We start from the raw sequence: 23,485 nt of genomic DNA, 5'->3' as shown, positions 1-23,485 counted from the left end.
ACCCTTTCCTTTTACTGAATTATGGTCTTTGTTTTCAGAATGTGTTTGTACCTCTCTCTGCTATGTCCATTTATGTAATAGGTGTATTTAATGTTTTGTTAATTAGTGCTATGCTAAGTTTCCAGTCCTAAGTTGCCAGAAGGAAAGACCCATGGAGTTGAACGGACATTTAAAAACTGCATTCAAGATTTCATTGAAGCTTACAAACTTTGATAGGATTTGTCACATTTTCCATGGTTTCTCGTAAGCTGGATGATCAAACGTCTTTGTTCACATTTTTATTAATTTAATTTAGGCAAGTACTGCTCTTTTACCCCCTCGTCTCCCTTTGTAGAAGGCTTTTTAAGAGTGATGTTGGTGCATTTCAAGGAATAGTAGTAGCCAGATGTTGCAGAGCCAGCAGGGGGAGTACGAAGCATGCCAGCTGCGTGGAGTGCAGGGGGGTGGCGTTGTTTTGGTTTTCCTCAGTGCATGGGTATATTAGGAAGCATGTTTTCTTCAAAAAGATGTCTAGGATAATATTATTGCTCTTAAAGTTTATACTTGGTAGGTATTTATTCACATCCTGGCAACTTTTAAATTATACTGAACAGAAGGTTCAGCAAGCTTTATACTCAATATATGCTTTAATGCTTATCATTTTGCATGCACGTTTCTAGTGATATGATTAATTCTCTCCCCCTTTTTTTTAATCTAAATATTTGGATGGTCAAGAATTGATTTTCCTAACCCTAGCATATTTGCATAACTCTTCCTGCTGTTTTTTTTTTTTTTTTTTTTAAACCTAGGACAGCTTGACAAGCTTGACTGCATTTCTTGCTCTGCATATTCTGTTTGCTGGAATACCAAGCCCTTTGCTCAAGTTGTCTGTGCACTTCTTGATAACTGCATAAAGGATTACAAAATTATGTCACATGAATTCTTGCTAATTCTTCTATCTGTGTGCCCCTAATCTGATCTTGAAGGTTTTTTAAGTCTGGGCTAGTAGGAGTGGTTGAGAGTGTAGGTTTGAGCTCAGGTTTGGCTTTAGTCCTGACTGGCAGTACTCCCACCTTACTGTGAGAAAGCAGGCTAATCAAACCTGTATGTATCTGTTCTAACAATACAATCTCATAATTCTACCTGGTCTGTACTTTTTTTTTTTTTTTACATCTCCTTCCTGCCTTTTTGCAGTGTAAGTCATCCGGTCTGACTCAGTTTTTAACCTACTTAAATTCTTCTGAGTTTTCATAGTATATGAATAGAGATGTCATCTAAGGAAGTTTATTTTCATCATTTTTTGGTTTGTAGACTATATTCCTTAGTGTTGTTAAAGGCTCCTGCTTCAAATTGCTTTGTATTTAAATAGCTTCACTTGGAATAAAACACTGATCTTCTGTCATGTCACAAACAGCAGCTTTATGGTAAGTCAGAGACAGAGATGGGAGTGTTCCTGAGAAAGTGTTTACTGAAATGCCTCAGTTTAGTTTGCGTTAGGAACCATATAGCATCCTAGTGCAAGGGCTAGTTCTACATCATTATAAATACTTTTGGTTTCATCAAATATCATCTGGACATTAAAATAGAGATGATCTCTGGATTTGGCTATCTGCAAAAATGACTGCTCACTCTCCCTCTCTTTTTTTTTTTCAATGACTGTTTTTCAAAATCTTGATTTAATGCTTGGATAATTCATCTTCCTGCTCAGCTCATCTGGATAAAAATAGAGGAATTAATAATTTTCAGCCAAGTAAGAATTATACTAATTTTTTTATTAAAAAAGCAGAGTTTTAAATTTCTTTTTAAACACAGTAAAACTTTCCACTAAAGTATATTTGTTGCTTTGCTTTAGTCTGCCAAGCAGCTAGTCCTCTATCTTCTAATACTTGCACAATTTTCAGTGTATGTTCTTGTTCCTCAAAACCCAGAACTTGGTTCAAGGGGACTATAAATGTTTTTGATATGTGGATATTTTGTAGTGGTCTGTAGCAGATGTTGTTGACATCATTGGCATCAGGAAATAAGTTAGAGAGATTTTTGTTTGCCTTGACATCTATGTTTGTTTGCAAGCAGCTTTCATAAAAAATATCTGTCAATCATTTGTTTTCTTCTTTTAGTCTTTTGTTTCAGGAAGATGCAGAAGATGGATGGCTTGATTAAAATGGTGTTGACCAATATAGCCATTAACAAATTTTATCCTTAAGTAGTGTTTCCAAATTTTTTAGTATCTGTTAGTAGAAAGTTATTATGGTAAAGCTACATATCCTGCAGACGAGTTCTGGAAAAAGATCATTCTTATTCAGATGCACACAGTTTCAGCATTTGTAGCTGATGTAGATCAGAATAGGTAAATGTGTGTGATTGTTAAGGCTGTATTTGGACAAAATAACTACAATTAAGTTGGTATGTGGTTCACATTAGTGCTATAGGTTTGGATCCAGAATTACTTAAGTAGGCAGGAGACACTGTATCCAGTTCCATAAAGGCAGAGTAAAGAGTAGTGAGCTGTACATCGGGTAAGTTGCTGTGTGGAGTTCCATTTTGGATGCTGACATTATTGCTACTGTTATTATCCATCTGGCAATGAGAAGGGAAACACTGAGAAGACGTTGGGGATGATGAAATGAGAACTAAGGGATCCACAGCTAGGCTGTCATCTTTCAGCTCCTCCCAAAGATTTCCTATAACAAAACAAAATGGATTGATTAAACTTTCTTTCTATAAGCTTTTTGAAATGTTGTTTTATAGGAGAAATCAATAATTATACAGTTGTAAGTGCTGTCTATGTAGGTACTACTAATCATTTATGAATAAGAAAGAAGAAAGATTGTTTTACATAATTATTATTTGTCTGTCTCCATGACGAATTTAAGTTTAGGGAGAAAGCGTTAATTTAAGAAAATTGTTTCACTTGTTAATTGCGAAGGTTTTTTTGCAAATGTAACCTAATGTAGCATAACTTCTAGTTGAAAGAAGCACTAATTTTGAAAGGGAGAATTGCCTCTTTTCTTTTTAAGATATTAAAGAGCTAATGGCAATTTGTGGGACAAATCTGCAAATAATATTACTGCACAACTGGGTTTCTGTTATTCCTACGGTGTAACTTTATCTGAATTGCAAATTAAATTGCTAGACGTGATTAACCCAGCAAAAGATCTGAAATGTGAATTTTTCTAAAGTGTTCTAAAAGTTTTCCATATTTTCATTGAATATGCATATCACAGTGGAAGCGCTAAATAGATGTTACTACAGGAGGGCTGTATTTTTTGTATACATCAATGAAGATTTTCTTGTAGGTGTGGTGGTGGGGAGACTGTTACTCCAAAATTATACATGTTATCTATCTATCTATCTATAGACTGTCAAATGGGATAAAGGTTAGCACTTTTGCTTGAGTAAGTTTGATTTATTTTTTGTGCAGTCATTTTGCTCCAGCTACGTAAAGTATATTTTGACAGTGTAAGAGGCCTTTTCTTAAGTTCTAGAAACTCAAATTTGAGATTAGATAATTTTAGAAAGAAAGTAAGTAAAAAACCTAGCTAAAAGAAAATAATTTAAGATAAAAGGCAAGGACGGAGGCAAGATGGAATCATACCATATTGGTCAAGCACACAGAATACTTGCAATACAAATGAGCATGCTTAAGAGCAATTATTTAAAATGGGAAGAGGTTAAGAGATAGGAATGGAATATCTGATCCTGCTGCTGGAAAGATGAAGTCTAAGTTTCAAAAAATACATTGTTAATTTAAGTAAAGCAGCCTGGGCATGGCAGTCACCTGAACATAGTCTCACAATGTTCTACATTGCCTTAGATTGTGTAATATTTGTGACAATATAATGTCAAGGCAATTGCATTTGCTCAGTCCCTGTAGATCATTAAGGCTGCGTTTTTGCTCTGTCTCCTAGATGCTTTGTATACCACTTGTTTTCTGTGCAGGAAGGCAAATCTTATGTGTTATTTGATGCAGCAAGAGCTTTATCATTCCCCCTCCCTTTTTTTTTTTTAATATAAACTTGCTGTGTTTTGATTATTTTTGCAGTGCAAAGCTATGTTCTTAGTGTTCAAATCCTATTAATTCAAGAATATTTAATTAATATCAAACTTCAGTGTCAGCACTACATGGCTAAGTGTTTAAGAACAGCTCTTAAAATATTACTGTTTAGTGCATGGATCATATGAATTCCTGTGAAACTTGTGAAGGAGTAAATAGCATTCTCTTGAGCAAAGATAAGAAAGGGATTTGAATAAATATGTTAAATTCAATCGAAAGTATTTCTCTTTCTGCTCCTCACACAATAATTCTTTTGATATGCATCAAATAATTGTGCCTGCGTAGTTTCCAATGGAAAATACATCTGAATAAATAAATAAAAACATTTGAAATACTGCACAGCAGTATTTAATACTAGTATTTTTAGTAGAGAGTAAGGTTATTTATTTATTTATTAAACACACACACACACATACACACCCCCCCCCCTGGATCTTAATCTATATCTTTCTAGGGAAACTTTTTGAAGATATAATGTCAAATTTCATGTTGTGCAAAATAATGTAACCTAGTATGCTGGCCTCTATAGCAGTGACAAGGACAAATAGTTCAAAAAAGGACATGAATCATATGTTCATTCTGCTAGTGTTTATTAATGCAGGATACCTTGGAAAGGGGGGGAGGAATGGCGGAATTGGGATGTGATGTAATAAGGCTGAATCTACCAAATAGAAATACCTTGGATACCTACCTTGGAGATCAAAATCAGTCAGGGATGGATTAAGAGCATCAATATCATTGCTGAGATCGCCTTCTTGCATGAGTGTGTCCTGCATTGTCCTGGCTGTAGAGTGCTCTGTCAGCATCTTCACACCACAGATGGGGGGAGTCTGAGCAGGCAGTGGAGAATCCTGGGTGATGCTGGGTTGAGTTCTGAGTTCATTTTGAGTTTCCCCAGAAGGGAACAGGGTCTGAGGGTCAGGTGACTGTTGCATTAATGTACTTGAGATTTGAGGAAAACCCTGTGGCGATGTATAGCATGCAGTTTGCTGCCCTCCGAGCAAATTTGGTAAGGGGTTCTTGACGTGTAGAGCTCCTGATGTATGGATAGTGTGTAATGGCTGTGGTATACCAGAGGAAAGAGAGGGCTCGCATAAAGAATGGGACTGGACTGCCATCTGCCTGGAAAGGGATGCACTTGCAACACCAGTTGGACTGCAGGACATGATTGAAGATCTCAGCTTTTCACTTTTATCGCCTATCAGTGTGTCAAGTTCTTCTACAAAAGAAGAAAGAATCCATAACTTTACTTATTCCTAACAGAGCCTTTATATTCATAGGTTGCAGCTAGAATTTTAGTGTTCTTCAGAAAATACATTTTTATTTCCCATTGCACTCATTCTAACCCCTAGGATAAGTACTCCAAAAGCCTGAAGTGTTTTTTGATTATTAGTGCCAAGTGAGTATTTAATAAATCACATGGTCCTGTTTAAAGATTGGGTAGTTATCTCATTAGTTAATTTCAAATTTTATTCCCTAGTACTTATTTCAGTGTTGTTTTTTGTTTTAGTGAGATATCAAGCGAAAATGTTTTCTTGATGAAGTGATAAAGTAGTGCCTCTTTAAGCTTCAGAACGTACTATAGCATTGTGGCTATTTGAAAGCACTCCAGCAAAACCAGGTCTTATTTAATTCTGCTTTTTCATTTTGCCAATCATGTCATACCCAGGAAAATTTCTCAATCATTACCCTAAAGGATTTATAAATTCTCTTATACTGCTTCGTGCATACTGCAAAGAAATGTTCTCGGGACTGCTGTTTGAGAACTAATACACTAATGTGTTACTGACCTGGCTTTGCCATACTCTTCCTTACAGCAACTGGGTCTTTCCTCTTCCATTTCTGAAGCTCCTCCTGCATCTTATCAATTTTGGCTGGATTCAGAGCCCACAGACAGCCTTTCCGAGAAGAATTGCCTGACTTGTTTTCAACTTTCTCAAAGCATTTGTTCAAAGATAAGTTGTGGCGTACAGAATTCTTCCAGCCATCTGGAGCTGTCTGGAAAAACAAATCCAATCTAAGAATGGAACTTGAAGGAAAGAAATGTCCAAATATATATCTCCGTTTTGACTGGTGAGACTATAAGAAGTGTTGTTTAGGTAAAACTTTCTACAATATGAAACTTGTATGTTATAATGAGGCTGCAAAAATGTTGCAGTCATGTTGTGTAGGAAGGGAGGAATCAGATAAAATAGTAACTGATCTAAGTAAGAAGGTTGGCCTTGTCAGAGAAGGGCTACTGGATTTTTAAAAGTGAATTTGCAATCACAAGAATTAGGTGTATAAAGAACTATATTCAGGGACTGTGAACTAAAAGGAAATCTATCTTCTTAAACTGCTTTGGAACATGTAGAAAAATTTCAAACACATAATTGAAGGACTGCATGCTCCTTGGGCTCAAGTTAAGTGTCCAGGTAGACTTCAAAAGAATTTTAGCTTGATACTGTAGGTGTAACTTTGAATGTGAGCCAATTATATAACCAAATAGTTTAATCACAAGTCCCTCAGATGAGATACTGATTTCTAGATCTGATCACCGCATCTTTTTGTTTTGCATTTATTTTTAACTCAGTAGTAGAAGCTGGATGATTCTTTAGACTGAGCAAGACATATAACCTTCATTAAAATGATTCCTCCATTTTTATTTAGGCAGTCTCTGATTAATGAGGTAAACAAAATTCCCTCCTTGCCTTGAGGACGGTTTTGCATTCAAGTACAAGAGTGGAAAGAGAAGAAAACCTAGTGCCAAAAAATCTCACTGCCGTATAAGTGTAGCAATATGTTTCTGCAAAATAGGAAATAACTTTGTCTGTCATCGTTGTCTATTCATATATTTTCAAATGCTTATATTTTCATTATTTTCTGTTAGGATAAAGTTTGAAAAGAAAAGTGGAGGCATTTCTTCTGACTTTAATGTTTGAGACTGTTGGTCATTTTTGTCAGTTGACTTACAAACTGATATTTTTATTTTTAATTTTTTTGATTGCTTGTAAAAGAATTGTAAAAATGAATATTGCTGAAAGGATGCAGAAAGAAGTACCCAGCAAGATTGTCATTCTCAGATATTGATGGGAAATGTCTGTTTGTGCGTTGGTCTAAATTACTGATTTTGAAAAAGTGGCTCTGTATCGTTTTATTCCATATAGGCTTTGTTGCTATTTGTTTTATCTCACTCATTTCTGCGTACTTAGTCATGCAGCCAGAAAACACTGCCCTTCACATTAAGGATTTGTAAATTAGTATTGTCACTGGTATCAAAAGATTCCTACAGTAAATTGTCCGTGTCGCTTCTTTGTTCTTCTTTTGGTAGGCACTGTACAATGCCATTTGTTGCATTTCTGAGTAGAAGCTACCTGAGCTCATTCCCACTTGAATATAATCTTAAAGAAAAGGGAGAGGGGAAGATGAGTTGCTATATTATGCAGTCATGGGGTTCTCAGGTTGACTTCTACCAGCTTCAGTGAGATAGATGCAACTGTTAGTACAGCTATTCTTCTTCCCCTGCCATTATAAGATCAATTAAAAAAAATAAATTGTAGCTTTACCTGTGTCAGTCAAATGATATTCTTTCCAAAAGGTCTGCATTTGCAGAGATGAAAGAAGAAATCTCAAGTGAGAAAGACTTTAAAGCTCATCGGATTACAAAGAATGATCTTCAGTACTAGTGTATGTAAGGCCTTTTTTTCTTTTCTTTTTTTTTTTTAATCAATTTTGGATGCTTTTTCCTTTCTTGTTTCCAAAAAATCCTCATCTGTGTGTCATAAGAATTAAAAAAAATTAAACAACTCTCTGAAAGGTGGGTAGAGTTGCATATGTGCCACTGATGATTCATATTCATGAATGTAAAATATTTTTCATAATAATTGTTTATACCAACCACAGAGTATTATTGAACAAAGAGCACAAGAAATAAATATGATTTTCATAATCTTTAAGAAGTTAAAAATTAAAATTTCCCTTTTATGTGCATTAAGGTTCCTTTCCATTCTTATGTTTTAGTAGTATGAATCTTTTTTCATATAGCATGCCTACCTTTAGATAGTTTTTCTGATTGCTGGTTAGTGCGAAAAAAGATCTTAGAGGAAGTCTTAGACTTGTGTCCATTTTTGCTTTCATATGATACACCATAAATTCTTGAAAATACTTTGAAAGAAATTCTACTTTTACCAGCATTCTGAAATCTATTCTTTCCCAGCTTGTTCTGAGAGACTACTGTGGGATAAGGAGTTTACATCCCAGCTGAAGAATCTAAGTGTCAGATTTAATGCATGCGTTCTTCATTTAAAGTGTTAATTAGTTGTGGAGTTTAAATACATATTAGTTATTAAAAAAGTAAAGGATTTTTCCCTTCTTAACAGCACCGTTCTACCCTTTTGGCCCACCTCATGTCAGCATTTCACTATTTTTTTTTTTTTTTTCAGCCAGTCCTATAGGTGAGGCAACCTGCACTTCTATTATTATTAAAAAAAAAAAAAAGCCTTTAAAACCTTTTCTGCCAGAGATTAATACTAAAGGTGGTGAATCAGTTTTTCTCCTTTGTAGATCAAATTGCTTTCAGTCACTTCCAAAAATAAATAAAACGGTTTTTCCTAGGTAAAATATATACTTTGCTACTGAATGTGCTATCCTGAAAGAATATTCATATTTCTCACCCTGTGCATGAGATTACATATACCTCTGTCTCCATCTAGACAGGTTAATTAGTGTTTCTGCTAAGCACCGGAGAAGATGGGAGTGGCATGTGTTTCTCAGAGGTTTTCAGAATGTGTGGGGGTGTAAACTATGAGACAGTTTTAGGAACGTAAAAGCAAAAAGTACACGGACTTATTCTGGAGACCTAGTGCCAAGAGCTGAACAGGTTCTTACATCAAACTTTATTGCTGAGCCGAGAAAAATAGTTGTTTACCTAGCTGGGCCCTGTCAGAATACTCCAGCAATGTGTTCATGTTGCAAGTACGTCACCAGTTAACTAAAATAACATTTGATTCTCTGTTAAGGAACAGAGCTCTGACCGCTCAGGTTGTTCTTGTACAGTTGGAATCTTGTTGCTGTGGCTCTTTATTGCTATTGTTGCATTCAGTAGTATGAAAAAAGTGTGGAATTTGACAGTGCGAGAGAGTACTTGCTGCTCTAGGTTCTGTCAGACCACAGACCTTTCTAACCTCTTGGACCACTGGCAATAACTCCAATTAACAAGATTAAAGCTTTCTGTTAGAGACACTAATCACTACAAAGAGAAAAAGGATGACAGGCAAAAATATTATTGTACAGACTCATTGATCCTAACCGCCTCTTGAAGTTTAAAGAGTTCAGTGATCTTGCAAAATCCTTTCTCTTTAAATCTAGCTCTCAAGAGAAGGGAGAGGTACATCAAAGAGTAATTCAACTTTAGCTGCGTAGATGTTTTTTTAGGACGTAGGAGTTGGATTGCTCTGTTTCAACTAGAAATGAGATTGTTGCATCATAGAAACTAAATTTGCTGTGGCAGCGAATGCAAGTTAATTTGACTAGGCTTGTATCATCTAATGTCTCCCAGCAAGATTCTATGTACACTTGCACTGTGTTTCTCTCCAACTTAAATTGCTTTCCCTCCTCCTGTTATATCCTGCTATTTAGTGAGTTCTAGTAGCAGCAACAAAATAGTCTTTGCTGATTTTATATTATTTTATCTTGCTGAAGATTCTCCAAAGAAAGAGAGGATAGATGAAACTAGTTTTGGCCATATATTGATGAATCTGTGGGCTGTTTTAAAGACCAGAGGTAGATAGGGCTTAGTCCTCATAAGCATAATATTTGGTTGCTTGTTTGCTTGTGCTTATGTTAAGGAAGTTCAGAATGTAACCATTCAATTGTTTGTGTATATAAGTAAGCAAAATGCAAAAATAAAACTCACAAAATGTGTAATGTTCCACTAAGTACCCTCTGCATTGTTCTTTGCCTTTAATACATATGAAGGCAATAACCTCATTCTCATTGGTTTTGTTTTTTTTAATGCTTTGAGAAAGATATGAGGATCTGCAGAAAACTCTCTGTGGAACAGGCATGTTTTGATAAGTAAGAAGGAGAGGTTTAGATTGGGTATATTTTTACTACAGCTTTGAGTAATTCTTTTATACCTAATGTGCATATGTGTACACACACAGAGGCATAAGAAGATGCACCTATCTACACATCTATGTACGCAGAGGTGAGGAAAGGATGCATGTTTCCCGAGCGTTTCTACTGTGCCAGAATACCTTTAACTTCAAGACCAGGAAGGCGAGACCTGGTAGAGCTACAGTCTTGTATCTTAAGAATTCTGTGAATGTTGGCAGTAGCAGCGTTTGGTCTGTAAGCTACTAATTTTATTAATCAGCTGTGTTGTAAGACAAAGGAGAATGGAATTTTGGAATAGTCTGATGGATAAATGTGGGCATAGTGTTATGCCTGTAAAATTTATTTTTAATACTCCTACCTCTCTGCTTGAAATTTACTTGCACCATTTTTCTAGAAAACAGTGATCAGTTAGGATTGTATTACTTTGTAGATTACATAATCTGTGCACTATGCAAAGAGTAGTTCTGCAAAATATCAATTTCAAGATGTTGTGGCTGAGATTTTTTTCATAATTCTCAAACTATTTTCCTTTGCTTTATTAAAATATTTTATGCAACTAGTGGAAAATGCATGGAAAGTACAGTTAATGTTTCATTAGGGATGAAATACAAGTCTTAAAACTTATTCTTGCTTTGAAAATGAAAAAAGTGTATAGCTATTATACTCTTGTCATGTACCATTTTGCCCTTCTTCTCTCCCCCATTTAGATTACATTGCTTGCTTAATTTTATGTGTTTTTTAGCTTAAAAATAGGTTGTGTCCCTGTGACTTAGCTGCACAAATTAAGAGTGCCTCAGATTTGTTTCTATGGATTATGAGTAGTGATGTTGTGATGGGATACTTTTTGAACTATCATGGTAGATCTCTTATTTTTTCTCCCTTCTCTTGCTCTGAACAAATAATAGAGTAGTGATTCCTTTTGGAGGAAATCTGGAATTCTGGGAAAATGGAATTATAATGGATCCTCACTGTTCTTCCACTGTGATATTCTTTATTCCTTTTCTCTGACTATTGACGTGTTCAATCTTACTTGTTTTGCAGGCATCCTCAGTTAGTATCCAAACCACTTGCAAAATTGTATCAGAACATTTATTCTTAGACTATTTAATACAAACGTTTGAATTCCCTTTCTATAGTTGCTTTAAGTCTATTTGAATTGCTGCATGTTTGCTTGCAGTAGGAAACAGGACAGACTCATGTTGCTTTATTTTCATTTTTGGGGTTTGTTGACAATTGTAGGTCGCTTGATCTTAGTGAGGTTTTTGAGGAATCAGCAAGAATAAAGCTTTATGTTGAGCAGCAGCCTGGGATTCAATTATAGCTCTTTCTAAAATCAAACTGTAATCCCTCTACTCTTGGATCGTGTGCTGACTAATCTCTCTCCACTTGCACTCCAAATGCAAGAAACCATTCTCTCTTATAGCATGTATTTAAATGTCAATAAGATCTGCTGCAAACCATACACCCTTACCTTCACCAACATTACTGTGTAATTATGAGCTTAGTACCATTTATCACAGAGTGTGCTTTTCTTTGTACAGTGCATACAAGTGATGAAGTTGCTTAAGACCGATATCCCAGCTTCAGAACAGAGCAGGGATAACCTTGAACCTCTGCTTCCACGTGAGTCTGGAAGTGCTATTGATGGCAGAGGAACCCATGAGACCAGTTCTGCCTGGATCTGAGGTCTGAGAACAAGGAATGAATGTGTTTAAAAATATATATATATATCCTTTTTGTGACTTGATAGTGAGGAACTGGCTGCTTGTTGTCTACACAAACTCAAAGTTGGAGCCATTCTTAATATCTTTTTGTGTTAAATATTACCACACACTATGTTCATATATTCTGCTTAGACCTGGGATAAAATCCTGACCAGTCTGTGAACATGGAGGTGTATGGTGTATAATTGATTTGATATTAGTCTGGTAAAAAAATATACCTTTTCATAGATTGAATCCCCTCCCTTATCCCCACTCATGCAGGGAAGAATAGAGAGAATTTTTTTTTCCTCCCCTGTAAATGCAGAACTCACCTTAAAGTAAGGAAAGTGTTCTGTCATGAAATTGTAAATCTCACTGACTGGCAAACTTCCTGTCTTGCTGTTTTTAAGTGCCATGAAGATCAGGATGCTTCAGGGAGAGAAAGAAAAATATTTTAGCTTGTTCTGCTTGACTCCTCAGAAGCAGAAAAAAAACAAGATTTTTACAGTACATGCAATTATTCTGGGTTTCACTGTTGTAGCGTGAATACTGATGATGCTTAAAATTTTCATTCAGCTGTTTATAAGCAATCTCCTTATACTTCATGACTTTTAGAGGTAATTGTTAAAGTGAATATAGAGAGTCTGTCTTGAGTTTAAAATAAATTAATAGAAAGTGGAATCAGGACCACAGGCTTCAAATCCTGCTATTGTGTGTATTTTTCTAAGGTTGTATTTAAATGCTTAAATTGATAAAGGCCACCAAGAGAATATCAGACTGACAGTGACTGAAGATATAAGTAAAATTTAATTGTCTGATTTACTTTGCTAAACTTCCATTTAGGGGGCTAAACCTGTGTGGCGACTAGCATATCTGATATTTTCTACACCTCCTCTGGCACTATTAACTGGAAAGAGAATCAGTTTTAATTCAGGTCTTGGAAAATGCTACTAAATGTGATTAGTCTTGTGCTGATGAAATGCGCAACACCTAAGATTTTGTGTTAGAAAAAAGTCTAGTTTTTGTGGGAGTGATTGGAGATTGTTCACATGCTTTACAGCATTTCATTTCCCTTTGCCTTGGCCCCAGAGTCTGGAACATCTTGTGATTCATACAAACAGGACAGAGCACACTGGGAACAAGACAAATAAGAGTAAGCATGTTATTGCAAATTATGCTGGAAATATGCCATGGGTAAACTGTATTTCCTGTAATGTTAGGACTTGAAAAAATACTTAATTACCTGTAGGAGTAGATGGGTTTTGGAAATAGAGGCTGCTGGGATTCTTGACTGCTTTGAGGAGCAATTCTTTGGTAAGGGTAGTGTGAAGAAGCAATATAAGTCACAGGATAGCTGCCTCCTGAGGGATACTGGTGATGCAATAAAGGAGGCATTACTTGGCTTACCAACAAGCTCGCAAAAATATTTCCTTATTAATAACAGTATTAAACTTTCTAATTTAAGGATATTGTCTTCCACCTACATTTAATAGCTATTATGCCAAGTCACAAAAAGATGGTCCCCCTCCCCCCCTTTTTTTAAGGCTAGAGAGGGGAGCACCATGATAAAAATCCAAGGTGTGTAAAATCTGTTCCCGAGAGAATAGCATTCCAAAGCATCCGGTTTTTTTGCTGATATCAGGCAAGACAGTAAAAAACAAACAACAGTAACAAAAGCATTAGCAGATGAATGGCATTAGGGTATATATTAAAATGAATGTATTGTAGAATAAGTTAGTAATTTCATTTCATGAGGCAGGAGAGTGACATATGAGACATTTCTTCCTCTGGCAGCCTAAATGGATTTTCATATTGTCTGACCTTGTTTTGAATATGTGAGGCTAATCTGTGTGGGTTCCCTTCACAGTCAGTGGCAAGAAACAGGCTTATCCAAGAGGCAGGTCAAAGCAGGAGTTAAATTTAAGTGCTGTTTAATACCACCACAAACAATTTGTTTTTCTCCATTTTCTATATCGTAAACCTAAAGAGAATAGCCAAGGTACCTAAAATAAGATAGTATATGCTATCCTCACCCCACCTCTATGGACAAGCAGCAGAATGCTACCTGAGACTGAAACACTAAGCTATCTCTTCAGTATCTCTAAACCTGTCCAGCAAACAAGACATACTAAAGCAATGGCTAGCTTATCATGGTATCTTCATGATAGAAATATGCCAATGGAAAAATCAGGTGCAAGAGGGAGAAAATACATACAGATACCCTTGACTGTGTCACAGTTTCTGCAAGAATGTTCTCAATTATGTATTTTTTAACATGATAGTTGGTCATATATTTTTCTTTTCCAAATTACAGTTTAAACCCTACTGGTGAGCAACTTTCAAGAGCAAAGACATGCTGCCCCACTAAGGAAAGGTACCATCAGTTGGCTCTCTGTGAGGCAAAAGATCCCTCTGAACTTGGAACTCGGTGTGAGAGGGATTTCTGCCTCTTACAGATGAATCTTTCAAGATGCCAGGATTAGGGCATGGCCAAAATTAGGAGTCACGTGGTATGCTATTAAAAATCTGCCTGCATGCCTTCCCTAGTACTCAAAGGTTGCTGAGCCCTGTTCTAGTGCTTTGCAGCTTAGCTCTAAAAGTCCTGTGTCATGAGGTTTTTATGGTTCCTTTGAAAGATTATAATGTAGCTTTCCAGAGTTGTCAGGAAAAGTTTCTTGGTAATTACTTTGTATTTCTCCTTTCTTAGCTTCTTACTATCATTCTTATTTTTGGACCAATAACTTCTGTTTCTTTTGGTATTTATCCCCTTAAAATGCCTGTGAGTGGTTACCATGTACTTGCAATATTTTGATAGTTTATTCCTTTGTGGAGAATTCTGAATAATTTATTTCAGTTTCTCAGAAATGTTGTTGTTGTTGTTGCTTGAATTTTTGCCTGTTTGCTGTGATCTTTCTAATATGGAATGTCCTGAAATAGAATGTAGAAAACCATACCAGATATACTAACTTCTCTACTACAGTGAGCAGGGTGAAAGAAATGAGACATACAGAACTGATCATGTCCTGCCCTGTTAAACTAAATACTGGGCGAAACAGCAGTCTCCAGAACAGCTAAAAATTAATTTCCACACACAGGTCCATGCTGCCTGCTTTGTTGCTATGTGTTCGGATTTGTTACCAGAGTACAAAATTGGGCACTTCGTATAATAATTTTGAATTTATTGGTTTCAATGCCTCTTTGGAAGAAAGGATGCTAAGATGTGACTGGCTGTGATGTCGTCACCAGAGGCAAGAACTAGGTGCTTTAAGAATTATTTCTCTTTTATTTGTTTCATTACTCCTATTTGAGGGAACAGAGGCTGGGGAATGGTCTGGTATGACAGGCTTGAGCTGGTTTTACTGTCGCACAACTGGAATAAAAGATGTCAGTCTTTCATGGTTGGTGGGTAAGTAATTTAAGTAAATGTCTGCTGTTTCTTTCAGATCAGTAAGAAGTTATTCTTCTTATGACTCATCATTTGTGTTGTGTCCAGCAAAGGGGTAGGTAAGGCCATTTTATCATTTGGATAAAATTAATGAAGGAACTGATCTCTCTCATCCTGCTAACGAAAAGTGAGGCATGGGTTGAACAACCTTCACTTCAGGCTAGAGGGCCCGTTCTCTTCTACTTAACTTTTCAGTGATTCAAATTGCTCTGCTCCATTCAAATTTGAAATGTAAAATTTTAATACTGGAGCTGCTTCATGCAAAAGATCTTATTCCATTTCTTCTCAGTCTTGTATTACATGCTCTGTTCACTTCTTAGTATCTGACTATAGCAGGTGGTTAGTATTTCTACCTATTATGACTTTGGTTGCTTGTACCTAGCATTTTTCTTCCTGAGCAGTAGAACATGTTGCCGTACTTTTACTACAGTAACATAAATAAGCACAAATATTGAAAAGTCTAACAGAAACCTGCTGCAATGCAAGAGATCTGTCACAGTGCCAGCCTGCAGGTGGATGGAAGACTTTCCTCTGGTGTAGTGCTTGTTGTATCTTGCCTAGCAACTCCCAGAAGGTGCATTTCAGCTGTAACATTGTAGGTTTTTGAATGTGGTTAATACCAATGTGTAGTAATAGTACTAGTATCAAAACAGCAGCGATGGGGAAGGGTGCCTGCTTCAGAATGAATAAAAAAATTTAAAAGTATTCAAATGAATTAACAAGATAATTGGAGTTTCTGCAAAAGCAACACACAAACCTGACATCTATACTATGCATGAGATATATGGTGCTGTAGCACATTCATAATGTCTGTGCTGCAATCCCAGTGGGGACCTAGTTTATAATTGTAGCAGAGCATTTGTGGTAACTTTAATCTTTAATTTGGGACCAATTTCCTCTAAAATTAAAAAACAAAAACAAAAGCAGTATTTGTAGATTATGACTATGGTTGTAATATCATCTTTCTTTTTATTATTTTTTAATTTTAATACTACCCTTTATCACTTATTGAATTTAAGGGTAACAAGAAAAACAGGTAAATTAATTATGATGGTATTGATAAGAATTTAAAAAAATCATTACTTTTTTGCCACATTATAGCAAAAAAATAAGGTTCAGGATATTTTGGCTAGCGGAAAGTTTGAATGATAGGTAAAAGAAAAAGCTAAGAGTGAGATCATTCTCTAGCATATATCTTGACTCCATGTATGAGAATTGCTTCCTCTGTTACCTATGCCTTCCCAAATCTAATAGCTTCTGTACACTTCCTAAACTTCACAGGCTTGTCTTTTAAAGAGGCTGTGGATATGAAAAGCCCTTCATACTGCAACTGTTTGAACTTCTGTAGTACCTAGCCACCCTAAGCAAATTGGCCTGTCATTGTGCAAAGGGTTGCAAAAAGACAGAGTTGAAGAGAACCTCTGTGCCCCCAGGTTCTTCAGCTAATTTAAATAAAATGTCCAGTTAGTGGACAGGTGCAGGCCACAGCTGAGGGAGTAGGAAGAGAAAGATGACAGTAAAAGGAACCTGATTTTAGAAGTTTGCTATATGCAAGTTTCAGTATTTCAGGCTGTTTATTGAGCTGCCTTGCCACCTCATCCTCTTGGTTATTTTAACTCTCCCAGACAGTAGAAGTTCAGAAAGGCCTTAAAAGACCCCTGAGGCTCTCCAAGTGATTGATAGTTACTCAGTCCTTATTCTGTTCCTCTCTGCATATGAGGGAGGGTTATATACTGTAATAATGAGGCGCTTGAAGTTTCAGTAGATAGATGAGGGATTTAAAAGTACAAGACTTATACCCTTAAAAAAGTGGAAATTCACTGTTTAGATATGGAATACTTTCATTCTTCCTTAGTAATGTTTTGTAAAACTCTAGAAGACAAAATTCCTAAAAATTCATCTGTGACAGAAAATTTAATTTTATCAATACTCATGAAATTCCTACATATGGCCATTCTTGTACTTTATGGTCATTCAACATCTGTAGGCAAAAGTTACTTGATTTTTCTCTTAAACCAAAATTATGCCAAAAATCTTTTTTCTCATTAGAGACTGAATTTATGATGAATGTTATGATTACTATTTCAATGACTTAGCCAGTAACACCATACAAACTGAAAGTCCCGATGAAGTATCACACAGTAACCTGTTTTTGTTTTCTTTACACAGTTATAAATCACTATTCTGTTGGTCACATTTTTTATGCTTCTTGAGCAAGTTGAATGAGATGGTACTGTTGATTATGCAATATCAGTCTTCAGCCACTGGGATGCAAGGAGTCCTAACTCAACTATGAGCTTTTATATTCAAATATCTGATATAACAATTCTCTGTAAATTTGATTTAATTCAATTCTGATGGTTGGGATTTTTGATAGCTATGCTCTTTTTGTATATGGATTTCTGCCTCATTTTCTTAATTTCACCTTAAATAAATGTTTTGGGTTTTTTAATAGTAAATGTGTTTTGTCAAGCATATTTCTATCTTGGTGAAGGTGAGCATTATCTTGCTGTTGAAGTTTTGCTTTAAAAGTGTTTTCTGTGTTTGATCTGAATTTTGAATATACAGTTACATGCATTTAAATTTTTTTTTTCTGAAGTTAAAGCACAGTTAACTCCCTCTGGTCTTGAAATGCCAACAGTTAAAACAATTCATCTGGTTTTGAAGCTAATTTTCTTGAGCATGATGGTGAAAATATAAATAAGCAGTATCAAGATTCTGTTTTTACAAGTTATTTTCTGGCTGAGCATTTTTAAATGCATTTAGATTTGATTCTCTTAAGGTATTCTTGTCATAAACAAAATGTACATATACAAACATGAACTTCCCAGCAAATACAAAATTAATAGGTATAGTTTCACCTGCCCCTTTGTATTATTAGCATAATTAATATACCAATATAGAGTAAGAAATACATTTTTTTTTCCATCTACATATTGCACTGACCTGATGGAAAGGATGTGAGGGGCAATACATCTGCTGCACTTGAGGTTGATAACAGTACAGACCGGGTTGTCCTTCCAGTGGGGATGTCCTAAGCTTGATGTCTGAATCCTGCTAGAAAATATTCATGGAAGGTGTTATTAGAGAAAACACCTGAATTTTAAATAAAATAATAGTGTCAGTTACTGTCCTGATATGTCTTTAGTTTTACTTCTTACTTATGTGGACTTGATTCTGTTACACACAGCAAGTGTTACATAGAATGGGTTTTATATTCTAGAGGTACAAGAAGAAACATTGTTTCCTGCCTTTATGTAATTACTACTCTAAAAAAGAAATCACGGTTAAAATTCCATAAAAGGAACAATTCAGAAAATGCCAGTTTCTATTTATCTTTTTTTCCCCACTTACACAAGTTGGATATGCCAGCTTTCATTCCTGAGTGTGCACATGTGTGTCTCTCTCTCTCTCTCTCTCTCTCTCTCTCTCTCTCTCTTTTTCATACTCTTTGAATTTATCTTGCAGACTGTGAGTACCTCAAGCTGACAACACTGGAGTTTAATCATTAGGTAGAGGGTAAGTGAGGACTATAATACATGAGAAGGGAGTGGCAGAGAAGAATCACACTAGGCTGAATACTGAATTTGATTAAGATACAGAAAATATAGTAAGAACATGTTTTTTTCTGCAGCCATACAAATAAACACAGAGAAGTGGATTAGGTCTTATTTACTTACATATCCTCCCAGGTCTCTGTCCTGGATTGCACAGAGGGCTTGATTTAGTAAAGGGCTCAGGCTTCTGAATGTTAAATATTGCTGTCTTTTAGGCAGAGTGTAGAGTGGTGCATCATATAAAGTGTGTGTTGAAACCTATCTGCTTTAGAAGAGCATTTCAAACAACCTGCATCTTAAGCAGAAGGCTAGATGGAGCTAGCTGGTAATAACACTGCCAGGAATGATGTATCTTAAGTAGTGTCCTTCTCCAGAATTCAGGTGATTGACTTGAGGTTCCTTCCTCCACTTAACATCCAGGGCCAGGAATTCTCTTCTGAGAGCTGGTGCTGTGGGCATGCTTTATTTCAAGGAGCTGAATAGTGTTTATCCTTAAAGTAAGTCTGTAGTGACCACCTTTTATAGTATAGATGAGTGCATATTAGGCTTGTTCCAATATCCTGGCACCACGCAAATGCGATATTCAGTATTAATAAATGCCTGTACTGATTTGGTGACCATAAGGTAAAGTTTTCCAGAAATGTTAACTTGCCTTTGTGGACTGTAGTGAAGGCACTACAGTCCCAGCAGTGTGTAACCCATTTAAGAGCATTGAAGTTGCATGCTGACTGAACCAGTAGACACATTAACAAGTAGCCAGTTTCTTCCTGAGTAGTCAGAGGTAATACTTGGTAAAGCATACCTGCAGTGTTAGCTTTGTTCTCTGCATCTTGCAGCCCAGGGATTTGGGAAGAAAACGTGAAATTTTTCATCAAATGCTCATTAAACTCATCTGATCTGGAGGATGGGTTATTTATGCAGGAAATGAGAGATTTTGATCAATTTTCTCCTCAGCCTGAATGGCTTCAGTCCCCATCTCCTCCCCAGGTATGTACGCTGGCATCCTCCCACCGTCCCTGGTGAGCTGTCTTGATCCATTTAAGATTCCCCCCCGCCCCCTTTCTTTCAGTGACCCTTGCATTTTTTGTCTCACAATGGTTTAGAGCCAGTGGTTAGGGCCCTCTCCTGGCAGATGTAGTCATTGTTTTTGCCTACACTAGATTCTGAAGATAGGCTTTACACAGCAGAGATGCCTTGTGGAGATACAGAAAGGTCATTTACCTTGCTTTTCAGGGATCTCTGTGCTGCTCTAGATAGACTGCTTCGAATATCTGGAGGCAGTCTTTTATTTAATCTTTTATTTAATTGTAAGCAGTACTGATGTTTTTTGCAGCCAGAAAAATGCAGATCAGCTAAGGCAGTTGTAATAAAACTGTGTATTCTCAGATACACATTTTGTTGTGCTCTAAAAATATTGTTTTGTGAAATTTTGTCCCTTGAAAACACTAGTTGATGACAACTAGTGAGATAAAACCTTGTTGTCAGGAAGAATTTGGATATTTAAGGTCCATTTATTGTGTTTACCAGAAAAACATTCATCTTTGTACGCCTTTCTGATGACTGGTTTTCAGTAGGAAAAGGCAATAGACTAGAGAACTCCGACAAATAAACGTGTCTATCCTGAGCTCTAGCCTGTAACTTGGCAAAAGACTTAGTTTCCATGTAGTCATGTTAAGAGATAAGAAAACTATTCCAAAAGTATGTTTTTTTCACTTAAAAACAGGAAAAAAAAAGAAAAAAATACTGACCATGACTTGTGAACTGTGATCTTGACTTGTGCTGTATTGGAGGTTGTTACACCATGTTTGTTCTGAGGAGATGTTTGGAATGTGAGTAGGAAATGACTCTGACTCATCAGCGCCTGTAGATCCCGGTAGATCCTCAAAACCATCAATGCTTCTTGCATTTTTGAAAGGTGCACCTTCTGGTTGGAGGGCTTGATGTGCTTCCTGGAAGACATCTTCGCTGATCTGCCTCTTGTAAGGGTGAAAGGGGTTTCTACTGCTCTTGAGAAACCTGTCGTAATTTCCTACAGTACTTTCCTCATAACTGTATCTTCTGAATTTCTCAGTAGTGAAAGTGGCCTTAAATTTGTTCTTGCCACAGTGAATTCCTTGGCTTGTAGGGTATCTCCCATGAATGTGATCCTGGACTGGAGAAGCAGGGCTGGGGCTGTGAGAAGACTCTGAACTCTTCCTTTCTGTCCTGCCGTCTGAATCATATGATTGGCAATTATAACTGGGATTATCCTGCAATGAATTATTGGCATTTATTTAGGATTAGGATGAACAAATATTTTTCCAGTCAATTAAAAATATATATTATTGATAAATATTATACAATTACTAATCCTGGCCACCTTTGCATAGACAAGTCCTAAAAGATCTCAAGAGTGCTCTGATGACCTGGTATGCAAAGCCTATCAAAAGTAAATGACTAAAAGAATTTGGAAGACTGAAATAGTCCTAATTTGTCTAACTATCCAGGAAAAAAAGGATGTCTTAAGCAACTATTGACTAGTTGGTCTGACATTTTTGGGAAAGAGCTGATGTATGATCAAGTGGTGAAAGCTTAAACGACAGGAATATGATAAGTTCAAGCCTTGTCAAATACAAGTTCAAATCAAATAGGCTTGATCTCATTCTCTGATGGTGTTACAAGTTGCCACATATATTGCCAGTTACATCACTTCCTTTCATTAACAATGCCACACTCATTCAGTGAGACATGTAGGCTCTAGGCAGGCATTTTAACCATCTTCCTGTCTCATCTCCTCCTTTCCCTTGTCCACTTTAGAAAAAACAAAAACAGCCGACCCCCCCCCCCTCAAACAAACAAACAAAACCACCCAGCTACTAAAGGGCTCTTTAGTTAGTGGAGAAAGGTTTAACGAGAGCTAGTGTCTGGATCCTGAAGCTGAATACATTCAGCTTGGAAATTATGCATATTTTCCCTAACATCAAGGATGAATAACAGCTTGGATGCTTTTTGAGAAGACATGCATAAGTCAAAAGCAGGTTACTGTGTTCAGTACAAGGGAAATGTAATGTTCTGTGATATACGAAAAGTCAGACTAGATTATCAAATGGTCCCTTTTTCACCCACCCTCTCTAAATTCACACTGGGTCTTACAATATTATAAGAGAACAGGTAAAGGAATGTATCCCTTCATGAAGGACCAGATTTCAAGAAGTCCCAAAGGGAAGTTAAAATAAAAAACAATGCTTTCTCCAGAGTGGAACATGGCAGGACTTTTTCATTCATCTACACCAAGGTCTGTGTGTAAATAAGCAATCATTTTTTTTCCTGATTTCTAAACACATATCTAATTTCCTGTAGGTCAAAGGTATTAATTTAGGAACTTTGTTCTATCATGGATACCTGCAAAAAGCAAATCTGACCTCATTGCATTTTTGGCTTCACAGATGAAAACAAAATGCTTGGTTCGTAACTTCTTAATTCCTGTCTCCTTGTTCTCCTCTATAGTCCTAATATGTGTGTCTATGATATCTTTTGTTAAATAATAATTTTAAAAAATCCTCTGCTTACTTGTGTAAAGCTGTATGAATGGCAGTGCTGTCAGTTCTCCACCTGAAATTTTCATAATAAAGTACAACATTGGTTATTTTGCTGTTGTTTGACCAAAAAATACCAAATCAGGTGGTTTACGTAAACATATCACACTAGGGCAGCAAAAGAACCACATTCTCAGTTGTACTTTTTCTGTGAAAGGTAAACAGGGTGAATATATAGGCACCAAAACAGAGATCATTTTATTCCAAAAACAAAACAAAAAAAAAATGCAAGGGATTCTGAAGTGCTTGAAGGTATCCCCCACTGGTAGGGAGCAGACAACAATGTTCTGATTTCTCTCTATTTTTATTTTTATTTAGAAATGGATGAGAATTACTTTAAATGTAGCATTTGTACTTGATTAGTAGCTAGTTAGGTTGCCTGTTTTGTTTTTAATCACCAGGAATTAAAAAAAATGGTTTTTGTTTTATCTGTCTATTTTTAATTAGTAGGAATCACCTGGGAAGTTTACCATGGAGCTTAACGTTATCCCAGAACAATAAATAGAGTTTCTACACTTCAAAAACAACACTTCAAATGTTTACTTTGTTGCCAGGTAAGCATGCTGAGATTTAGTATAGCAGTTGCTGAATGTTCTATCTGAGCTTGTGCCTCTGAGGAAAAAGAACAGAACTGACCCATCTTACTCACAGTTTGCTGAACTGGGGATACCGAATTCCCCTGCGTCTTCATGAGGTTGTTTTGTTGGTCCCTTTCCAGAGTGTCCGCAGAGGAAAACTTAATATTAGATTGATCTTGGAGTAGTGAAACCATTATCAAATCCACGTCAGATTGAAATCCTGTTATAAGGAAATTGTATCACAATAAATATCTTCTAAAATCAAAATTGTGAAAGAAACTATCTTGTTATCTGCAGATAATTAGACAGTGCTAGATATCCAGCTCAACAATAACCCATCCTGCAGAATTTCTAATACATATGAATTTTGTATTCTTCTCTCAGAGAAGTGTCATGCAGGTGTAATTACAATGGAGATGTGATATGGAGTTATATGTAGGTATTACTAAATTTTATAAAAGAGTCATTACTTTTCTTCCATAGTTTCATAAGTAAATG

The 23,485-nt window shown here is 36.2% G+C and overlaps 1 protein-coding gene across 1 annotated transcript; it reads right to left on the bottom strand.

Annotated features, from left to right (window-relative positions):
- Window positions 1–1,949: 1,949 nt before the first annotated feature.
- On the bottom strand, window positions 1,950–23,187 carry FOXN1 (forkhead box N1). The gene is made up of 8 exons (XM_067309639.1): window positions 23,059–23,187; window positions 20,583–21,083; window positions 18,224–18,334; window positions 13,076–13,203; window positions 12,165–12,261; window positions 5,824–6,031; window positions 4,725–5,252; window positions 1,950–2,660 (listed from the first exon to the last, which is right to left on the bottom strand). The coding sequence occupies exons 1-8, from the start codon at window positions 23,179–23,181 to the stop codon at window positions 2,392–2,394; spliced, it is 1,965 nt and encodes a 654-aa protein (XP_067165740.1). The 5' UTR covers window positions 23,182–23,187; the 3' UTR covers window positions 1,950–2,391.
- Window positions 23,188–23,485: the final 298 nt, after the last annotated feature.

The sequence above is a fragment of the Apteryx mantelli genome, chromosome 22 (assembly GCF_036417845.1).
Source record: "Apteryx mantelli isolate bAptMan1 chromosome 22, bAptMan1.hap1, whole genome shotgun sequence".
NCBI classification, from domain to species: domain Eukaryota; kingdom Metazoa; phylum Chordata; class Aves; order Apterygiformes; family Apterygidae; genus Apteryx; species Apteryx mantelli.
This window is presented reverse-complemented; position numbering and strand designations above follow the sequence as displayed.